The following is an 11,248-nucleotide window of genomic DNA, read 5'->3' as shown; positions in this document are numbered from 1 at the left end:
GGATTTTTCGGATAAGGGTTGAAAATGGGGGTCTCTGTTATACTGTTCATGTTACCCCTATAGCACAGAGTAGCCTATTTGGTGTTTTACCCTGAAACAGTAATAATTATACCATGATAATGTATTTTTAAACTGTTGAACAGGCCTATATATATATATATATATATATATATATATATATATATATATATATTATATATTATAAGTATTATACCATGATATTACTATTCGTTTCTGTGCTGTAATCACTTTTTCTGGTCAACCATACATTTATCCATTTTCCATTCCATAAACTCCCTAAAGCTGGTCAACCATACATTTAGCCATTTTCCATTCCATAAACTCCCTAAAGCTGGTCATCCATACATTTAGCCATTTTCCATTCCATAAACTCCCTAAAGCTGGTCAACCATACATTTAGCCATTTTCCATTCCATAAACTCCCTAAAGCTGGTCAACCATACATTTAGCCATTTTCCATTCCATAAACTCCCTAAAGCTGGTCAACCATACATTTAGCCATTTTCCATTCCATAAACTCCCTAAAGCTGGTCAACCATACATTTAGCCATTTTCCATTACTTAAACTCCCTAAAGCTGGTCAACCATACATTTAGCCATTTTCCATTCCATAAACTCCCTAAAGCTGGTTAAGCACAAGATATGGTAGACTAACTCTTAAAACTATATTTTCCAACTAACAATGGGGGCTACAGACATGTAGGGTAACTTGAATCCTCTGTGCATGCTTCAGTAAGAGATGGCAACACTGCACTATTAGATACTCTTATCTGAGTGATGAACTTCTGATACAGACAGTAGCCTACTATCAATGGCAATGTTGCCCAACAACAAGCTGTCATTTCCCAACAGAACACATCCATCTATAAAGGACACCCATGGTGCCAGTTGACACTAGACAAACAGATGCAGAGACACACAAACACACACACAGATACACAGAAATAAAGACCCCCGCATTACAAAAGTTGTCAAACTGGTTTCCCTGTTGTCTGTGCAAACATTGCCACACCCTCTAAAATGTACACATGCCCCCAAATTTACCCAGGCCAGATGAGAAGAGAGTGCCTGAAAACATCCCACGGGGGAGGGGAGGTGTACAGGAAGGATGAGAGCTGTTTGGCTCACACCGACGTGCTGTGCTGCTGGAGGCTCTTGTGTGCACAGGTAAGACGCTAACTCCAACTTCACAACTATTTAACATAAACTCACTCCTTGATTGAAATGGTCTCATTGTCCAACCACCTCTATGCAATGCCGTGGGCTGTAAATTAGATCTGTTCTGTTGTTATCAGGATTCACAGGAGGGCGGTGGAGGCTTGAGTGTTAGTTTGCATGAAGACAGAAACTGGCAGTGAAGCATAACTCCAAACAAGTCAGACATGAGAGAGGAGTGCCAGTTTGTTTGCAAGAGTTCTCATGACATTTGCATGGTGGATGATAATGCTTTAAATTTGTTATGTTTCTCAAAAGTTGAAAGGCTAACAAAATACCCCAAAAATCATACACTGATCTAATTTCTCTCTATTGACATTTCAGTGACTAAAAACAGTAACGTGGCTGAGAAGGCAATTGTCCAATATGTACATAAAGAGATATAATGATAAACATCATTTAGATATATTACTATCTTAAAAGTATTGCTTGCATAATACAGCATATCTGCTACAGTTTTCACATGATGGGCCTTGAGTTCGTTTAAGGGCCCAGTGCAGTCAAAATTCTAATTTCCTGTGTTTTGTATCATATTGTAGAACAACAGCTGATGTAACACAATGTAACACTGTAAAAGTGTGAAACAATGGATTAGTATTATTTTCTGATAGTTACTCGTTGTAATCTGCAGGTTTTGCATGGGTTGAGTTTTGGCTTGCCTGGTTGCATCACCAGGCAGTATCAGTTTTAATAGACCAAAAACAAAGAAAGTTCCAAAACTATGCCAATAAAAGCTAGTTTTCAGTTTTCCTCTACCCTCCCCTCGAAACTGCCGTGCAGCCTCCCCGGGACTGCGGCGCAGAAATATTAGCCGACAGACAGAACCTCGAGATTGAATTTAAGTCATTCTTCATTCATTCTTTCTAGAGCAGTGGTCACCAACCGGTCGATCGCGATCCACTGGTGATCTCGAAGGCATTCCTAGTCGATCGCCAAACATTTCTGTAAAAAACCCAACGATAAAGCATTGTGTTACTATTTATTTGTATTCGTTTCGGGCTGTTTGCGGTAGGTGCACCCGATTCAGCTGCGCTGCACGCCGGGTAGACGAACTGTTGCCATTTTGAACCGTTTCATGTGTCTGAAGGTATAAAAATGCCTTCCCGGCGAGCCCACAGAGCAAATCAAGTGCACTATAAGGTTACCGATGGCCAATCGCATTGCTCAGACGACTGTGCCTGCAGTAACGTAGCAGGCAACATACCGAAACAAAACAAACTATTCAAGAGATTTTGTTGTAGTAAGAACGCATCGGAGTATGATTCTATTGTATGGACACCAGTGGAGGCTGCTGAGGGGAGGACGGCTCATAATAATGGCTGGAACGTAGCAAATGGAATTTGCATCAAACACGTATTTGATACCATTCCACCAACTCTGCTCCAGCCATTACCACGAGCCCATCCTTCCCAGTTAAGGTGCCACCAACCTCCTGTGATTGACACACTAATCAGCCCAATCAGCCCAGTATTTTGAGACAGGCTTGAATAAGCTTAATAGCCAACAGGCAGAGGGTAGCATAATTTGTCTGATTCTCAGTAACAATGGTATGTGAATAATAATGGATTTAATTTTGTAAAGTGGTTTCTTGCATCAAACAACACAACATTTTCAGTCACATTTTCAGTCAAGTGGATAAACAGGTTAATGTCAAGCCCTGCATGTTTTTTTTCTCTCTCAAAAGTCTCATGGAATGTACAGGAGGCATACATTGAACACCACACATTGGCTGCTACTGTAGGCTGAATGATAGAACAGCCTCTGTATGTCCATATTAAAATGTCATGGGATGTATTTTCTCCATTGTTTTTGATGGTAGGCCACTCTGGTAGGCCTACTACATTATGATCAAATAGCCACAGTACCCTACATGGCCACTTAAAACTGTAAGTTAAATGCTCACAATTTGCCCAGTTATAAAAATTTAGAGGGAAAATTGCACCTAGCTAAATTCTTGCTTGAGAAATAGTTTTTTGCTAAAAAAAAAAGTTTATTTTTGACCATTTTAATGGAAAACTAACTTAAGTACTAAATTGTTACCCAGATATGATTTAATATTGAGATAAAAACAGCTGCAATCAGTCAGGAAGTTAAAGCTTGGTCGCAAATGGTTCTTCCAAATGGACAATGACCCCAAGCATACTTCCAAAGTTGTGGCAAAATGGCTCAAGGACAATAAAGTCAAGGTATTGGAGTGGCCATCACAAAGCCCTGACCTCAATCCCATAGAACATTTGTGGGCAGAACTGAAAAAGCGTGTGGGAGCAAGGCCTACAAACCTGACTCGGTTACATCAGCTCTCAGGAGGAATGGGCCAAAATTTCCCCCAACTTATTGTGGGAAGTGTCGTGTCTTTGGCTATGCCGGATTAAGTGATATGACATGCTATTCTATAAAATAATTTCTCCGTAATTAATATTACCTGTGTCACGTTCTGACCTTTATTTCCTTTGTTTTGTATTTATTTAGTATGGTCAGGGCGTGAGTTGGGTGGGCAGTCTATGTTTGATTTTCTATGATTTGGGGATTTCTATGTTTCGGCCTAGTATGGTTCTCAATCAGAGGCAGGTGTCATTAGTTGTCTCTGATTGAGAATCATACTTAGGTAGCCTGGGTTGCACTGTTTGTTTGTGGGTGATTGTCTATGTTGATTGCTTGTTTCAGCACAGTTCGCATTAGCTTCACGGTTGTTATTTCGTTTATTGTTTTTGTATAGTGTTTCAGTGTTTTCTTTATTAAAATTCATGATGAGCACATACTACGCCGCATTTTGGTCCTCCGATCCATCTCGCCTCTCCTCTTCAGATGAAGAGGAGGACGCCCATGACAAACTGATTGAGCTAATAATGTAAATGTAATTAACTAGAGAGTCAGGGCACCATGAAAGAATATTTCCATAGCTGTTATCTTCCGAATAATCTCTTAAAGACCTAGTAATATTTTACATCAATAGCAGTCAATATTAATCATCTTCTTAATTCAGTCTCATCTGAAAGTTATAAATTCTTAGTTATCTTTACGAACCTGGCTCACAAGTTGAATCAGCAATACAAAATTGGGTTTAATTATTTATTTACTAAATACCTAACTAATCACACAGAATTACACATACACATAATTAAATCATAACTTGATTACAAATTACGTCATAAAGGAAAAGGTCCCTAGCGGGCAGAACAGATATGACAGCTTGTTACACAAAAGAAAAGGGGCTGGGTTTGAGTGAAAGAGCGGGAAGACTGAGGAACAAAGGGAAGAAGCTGTGCTATCGTAAATACAGTATCTTATGCATTCTAAATTACCGCCCATTTGGAAAAGGAAAATACAATAAATATTTACTCTGAGCTGCGCTTCGGTAGGTTGGTGGTAGATGGAAGGCCGTGTTGCCCAACCGAGTCCTTTGAAAAATGTATCTGCTGGTAAATTGGATACGTTGTAGTAACGTCGTTGTGTGGTGGATGGGATACTCTGTCTGTTCCTTCCTAACCTGCGTTTGCAGCTGCGGTTGCTAACTCAATGGCAAGGAGGTATCACTTCTGTAGTGAATAAGAGTTCAAAGTTCATATCATTCGCAACCAAAGCTCATGCTGATGTTGGCTTTGTTCTATAGTTATTACCTGAACCATTCTGACATCGGACCGTCGTCCTCACGTCCTCGGAACAGAAGGTTATATTGACGTCAAGGGCTTATATAGGAAGGGTGAGGAGGGCGTGTTTGAAAAGTTTTATAGCCCATGTCCCTTCACAGGGGCGGGCCACTGATTGAGCAGAGCCCTATCTTATGAAAACCCAAATCTCACATTTTAGAAGCTAAAATCACATTTCATCCCATCACGAATAATTATATTCAAACATATAAATTGAACAACAGAGACTTTCCATGGTAGAGTTTATGTCATCTTATCATTGATGAGAATGTCTCAGATGACAACCGAATTGACATCATATTCATTAAGTACCACTGCATATGTTCCATTGGTCGGATTACCAGAATATTGTTCATTTCCCCCCACCTACTGATGTTCCCAGAATCTCTATGTTAACCAAGGGTTTGCAAATGTAACATCAGTAGGGTAGAGAGAGGAAAAAGGGGGAAAGAGGTATTTATGACTGTCATAAACCTATCCCCAGGCCAACTTCATGACAGAAGCTTGTGGAAGACTACCCAAAACATTTGACCCAAGTGTATGTAAACTTCTGACCCACTGGAAATGTGATGAAAGAAATAAAAGTTGAAATAAATAATTCTCTCAACTATTATTCTGACATCTCACATTCTTAAAATAAAGTGGTGATCCTAACTGACCTAAAACAGGGATTTTTTTTACTAGGATTAAATGTCAGGAATTGTGAAAAACTGAGTTTAAACGTATTTGGCTAAGGTGTATGTAAACTTCCGACTTCAACAGTATGTTCCAAGGGGAATAGCCAGAGTAATAATCCATTCATAATCCAATAATGGTTTTTAATATAGTCCTCTCTCTGTGTTGTTTTGTTTTAGTCATGGATGGTGTGTTAGAGGGAGCAGCTGTGGTGTGTGTGTGTAAACTGGCCTGCAGTCTTCTCTTCCTGCCCATGGTCACTGCTTCTCTCAGTGCAGTCAGCTTCTGCTGCAACTGCCTGCTGCTCTTCACAGACCTCGTAGTCACAAGTAAGTGTCCATCTCTAACCCTATTTTTGCTGTGTACATCAGAGCTACAACTACCTGTTACTCCTTGCAATAGGAATTTCCAGTTGAACAAAAAGGAGAGCAGACTTTGTGTCAATCAAAAATCAATAGGTCGTTCCATGAATAGAGTACATTTTGTGTCCCTTTGATATTTTTTAAATATTTTAATTATACCCCCTTTTCTCCGTGGTATCCAATTGTTAGTAGTTACTATCTTGTCTCATCGCTACAACTCCCGTACGGGCTCGGGAGAGGCGAAGGTCGAAAGCCATGCGTCCTCCGAAACCCAACCGTTGGGCGTACTCAGCACAGAAGCCCCCTGCGTACTCAGCACAGAAGCACCCTGCGTACCCAGCACAGAAGCACCCTGCGTACCCAACACAGAAGCACCCTGCGTACCCAACACAGAAGCACCCTGCATACCCAGCACAGAAGCACCCTGCGTACCCAGCACAGAAGCACCCTGCGTACCCAACACAGAAGCACCCTGCGTACCCAGCACAGAAGCACCCTGCGTACCCAACACAGAAGCACCCTGCGTACCCAACACAGAAGCACCCTGCGTACCCAACACAGAAGCCCCCTGCGTACCCAACACAGAAGCCCCCTGCGTACCCAACACAGAAGCACCCTGCGTACCCAACACAGAAGAACCCTGCGTACCCAACACAGAAGCACCCTGCGTACCCAACACAGAAGCACCCTGCGTACCCAACACAGAAGCACCCTGCGTACCCAACACAGAAGCACCCTGCGTACCCAACACAGAAGCACCCTGCGTACCCAACACAGAAGCACCCTGCGTACCCAACACAGAAGCACCCTGCGTACCCAACACAGAAGCACCCTGCGTACCCAGCACAGAAGCAGAGAAAATGCCATTGGAAACAGGCCCTTTGTAGGAAGTAAAAAAAAAAGGCAGTGAGTGACCTTGTCAGTTGTTACAGAATCACAGTGTTCACAGGATGTCATCAATACAATACAACAGTGAATAATCAGCACCCTGCGTACCCAACACAGAAGCACCCTGCGTACCCAACACAGAAGCACCCTGCGTACCCAACACAGAAGCACCCTGCGTACCCAGCACAGAAGCAGAGAAAATGCCATTGGAAACAGGCCCTTTGTAGGAAGTTAAAAAAAAAGGCAGTGAGTGACCTTGTCAGTTGTTACAGAATCACAGTGTTCACAGGATGTCATCAATACAATACAACAGTTAATAATCAGGGTCCTCTGTTCTTGTACATCCAGTCTGGTATCAACTACTATCAACAAATATGAGAATAATCCATAAGCGTCTAGTGGCCATCAACCAGCACCTTGAGTGTCACAAACACTGGAAGTCATGTATTACAGAAAGGGCAAATATATTAACATGCTAAACATTCTGTTAATCACTCTAAACTAAATATTAACTTTTGTGATCTTACATTTCCCCATTACACTCCTATAGTGTCATGTGTGACTCAGTTGGTAGAGCATGGTACTTGCAACGGCAGGGTCGTGGATTCAATTCCCACAGGGGATCAGTACGAAAAAGTATGAAAATGTATGCACTCACTACTGTTAGTTGCTCTGGATAAGAGTGTCTGCTAAATTACTTAAATGTAAAATATCTATAGGCTATTTCAGTGTCCTAATGCTGCCAGTCCCATCCTCCACATTTCTCCATTTGATTGATTGATCTTTGTTGTCCCTCAGCCTTCCTGGTTGTACTCTGGTTTACAGAGCCCTGGCTACCTCAATTTTCCATGTCCGCTGATGTCATCGCCCTGCGCTTCCTGCTCTTCCTCAGCTACATCTACTGGGCAGTGCTGCTGATGACCACACCTCTGGTTGCTGTGGAGACGGCCATGAGGTTGCAGTGGCCCCAAGTGTGTGGTGCCGGAGCAGTGGACGGAGACGTGAACAAACAGAGTAAAAATCCTGCACCTCACGGCGGTGTGACACTGGAGGGAGAGAACTGGCAGAGCAGGGACACAGACACCCAGAGAGGAGGGAGAGAGGACCAGGACCAGGGAAGTTGTCTGTCCCACATCATTGGCTTCTTCTGCTGTCTGCTGGTGTGGGCTGTCTGTGGCATCTGTGGGGGTCAGGGCTGGAGACTGGAGGTGCTGTGGATGGAGGTCTGCCTGGAGAGGACCAGCTCCCTCACTCTGTGTCTCCCTAGCCTCCCCAACACCGTCCTACTTGCTCTGGGTGAGCCCAGCTGGGGCCTGGCCACTGTGACCTTGGCTCTCCTGCTGGTGCTGACGGTGGGCTGGGGCTGTCTCAGAAGACACCTGGCCCACACAGAGACGGACCCACACACACCCACAACCACACAGACACACAAGGAGGAACATGGTACTGACATTCAACTGCCCGTTCAAACACTCCCTGCACCACGCAAGGCTATGAAACCTGTGATGTCAGTGGCGTCAGCCCCACGGTTTGTTGACACAGAGACAACATGGTCCAGATGCTCCGTTCACAGCCCATGTTCTGGGAACAACATGCAGCTGTCACTGGGTCACCATGTCCTCTTATCCCTGGAGTTTTTGTCAGCAGACAGACTAGAGGGACACAAAGAGAAAAAAGGACTAGGAGACATACCTCTCACTGGTATTGTGGAGGAACACACAGACAGGAGCCAGCATGGGCTCGGGCGATTTCCCTGCCTGGGGGTGAATATAATGACAGGGTTAATGTGTCTGCTCACTGTCTGTGTGTTACCTCTAAACCTCAGTGTGAACATCCTACTAATCAGGCACACAGAGACAATGCTGCAGTGGAGTTTGAAGAGCTTAATGTAGTTGATCATGTAAATTCAATCATTATGGAGGTCTGAAAGGCTTGCTCACTTTATCTTCATCTACTAAGCATAATACAGTGGGGCAAAAAAGTATTTAGTCAGCCACCAATTGTGCAAGTTCTCCCACTTAAAAAGATGAGAGAGGCCTGTAATTTTCATCATAGGTACACTTCCACTATGACAGCCAAAATGAGAGGAGGATTACAGTAGGATCCTACGCAGTAGGATTTTTAATGAATTTATTTGCAAATTATGGTGGAAAATAAGTATTTGGTCAATAACAAAAAGTTTCTCAATACTTTGTATTTGTAAAACAATTTTAACACAATTTCATATTGCACTTGGTCTCTGTTGTTCATTCAGTTAGCCTGTCCTCGATTGAACTGGCTGCACCCAAAGAAGCTAAACAGAGGGGTCTCTCAGTCAACGTAACATCGGCATGGACAATAAACCGGTACTGGACAATAAACCTGGATGGTGATAGTGTTAGATAATGAGGTGTGGCTTAGGAATGGCAAAGGGGGGTGCAACTCAATATTATATACACTGACTGAATATACACAGAGTATTCCACACATGATTTCATAGTTATGGATTGACTGACCTTCATGTCTTAAAGTAATGATGAACTGTGGTTTCTCTTTGCTTATTTGAGCTGTTCTTGGCATAATATAGCTTGGTCTTTTACCAAATAGGGCTATCTTCTGTATACCAACCCTACCTGGTCACAACACAACTGATTGGCACAAACACATTAAGAAATTCCACAAATGAACTTTTAACAAGGCTCACCTGGTAATTGAAATGCATTCCAGGTGGCTACCTCATGAAGCTGGTTGAGAGAATGCCAAGAGTGTGCAAAGCTGTCATCAAGGCAAAGGATGGCTACTTTGAAGAATCTACAATGTAGAAAATAGTACAAACAAAGAAAAACCCTTGAATGAGTAGGCGTGTCCAAACTTTTGACTGCTACTGTGTAATGTAATACATAAATATATAACTATTATACTGTATATGTACTTGTGAGTGTGTGTGGCTCTGACATACTGTGAAGAACAGAGGAGCTACTGTTAACACAGGCCAGTTTGACTCAAGAATTCAGTGATTCTTTTCATTTCTACACTAGCCGAACAGAATATCAATACTGTGTCATAAATGACGTATTGTAATGAATGTCAAATCAAAAAGCTTATATGGACAATATTTTCACTCCCACGAAAAACATCTCACACAACCATTGCTGCTATAAAACGACTGAAAATGCCCTTCAGAGGCTACGTTTATTCCAAAAATCATCTGAATAATTAGCTTCTGTTCACTGTGCCTTTGTTCAAACTATGAGAGCATGCTGATTACGCTCAACAAAATGTTATCATTGTGAGCAGAGTTCCATTCGTCATCTTTCTCAAGGTCACTGTGTTTACTTGTATTCATATACTCCCTGATATAAACTCTGGCCAACACTATCTGGTCTACTAATGATGTCTGTGGCATAATTCGATTTTGAGTGAAGGCGCTCTCTCCAGCTCAGTCACTACAGTTATGGTACCTGTGAGAGAACAGCCCAACCTTACCCTTCGCTCCCCATTCCTTAGTAGGGGACAGTGACACCACGTTACCTATATGGTGAGGGTTTCATAACGAGGATCTCCCCATGGAAAAATACTTCTCAGTTTAAATGGACAACTTCCCCTGATGTGAAGTTAGATTCATTACAGGAGTGGAACTGTAGAGGAAAATGCTACGGAGATATCCTGGTGGTCTGACTGACATGAACAAAGGCTCTCTGTTGTTGACTGCTCCGTTGCCAGGTCCACAGTTCCCCTGTAATGATGCAACTGGTATCAATCTGCCCCAAAATAGCATGAATAATTATGCATGAGGCCATCAAACTAGCAGCAGCTCTGCCATCATAAAGTGGCCTCCAACAACAGCAATGATGTTAAATATCTGGCTAACCGTAGCTTCTTATTTCCGACATTCACTCTAAACAGTTTTATAAAAATTATAAATCAAATCTCCCTTTTTTTTTTTTTTTAGAAGGCATTCTGAGATCTCCAGGCGTTCTCCCCAGATACAGGGGACAGACAGCAGACAGGGAGACAGTGCGTGAGGGATAATTCAAGGCAGACAACACAGTAAGGCTCTTCCGTGCGGTGAGGTTGTATGTTCAGATTACAGTGTGATCCATCACGGGGTTACTCGCAGATTTCTATTCATCTAGTTGAGAAATGCCTCAGCACGTGAATGAGAGGAACAGTGAACAAAGTGAGTCTCTGGCTTGCCGTGTCGGGGAGGCTTTCACAGGGCTGGGAGTTGGTTCATCTCAGCTGAAATATGCACCTTGACACAGAATGTATGCTAACAAGCTTGCACAGGCAATTTCTCTCATACTGATATCTTGTAGCTGCTCTCTAATGGAGTTCTGTTAGGCATTCTGTGTAAGCATTTCACTTGCATATTGTCAAAGGACTCAACAAATGTATTAGAGCTTCATGTTAATGTACCAGTATGTGTGTCAGCGTGTTTCTAAAGGACAAAGTCAATGA

General features: G+C 42.5%; 1 protein-coding gene across 1 annotated transcript; it reads left to right on the top strand.

Moving 5' to 3' along the window:
* Positions 1-1,104: 1,104 nt before the first annotated feature.
* On the top strand, positions 1,105-11,248 carry LOC139371307 (uncharacterized). Its single transcript, XM_071111622.1, has 3 exons — positions 1,105-1,188; positions 5,738-5,887; positions 7,607-11,248. The coding sequence occupies exons 2-3, from the start codon at positions 5,740-5,742 to the stop codon at positions 8,698-8,700; spliced, it is 1,242 nt and encodes a 413-aa protein (XP_070967723.1). The 5' UTR covers positions 1,105-1,188; positions 5,738-5,739; the 3' UTR covers positions 8,701-11,248.

This window comes from Oncorhynchus clarkii, chromosome 17 (assembly GCF_045791955.1).
Source record: "Oncorhynchus clarkii lewisi isolate Uvic-CL-2024 chromosome 17, UVic_Ocla_1.0, whole genome shotgun sequence".
NCBI lineage: Eukaryota > Metazoa > Chordata > Actinopteri > Salmoniformes > Salmonidae > Oncorhynchus > Oncorhynchus clarkii.
This window is presented reverse-complemented; position numbering and strand designations above follow the sequence as displayed.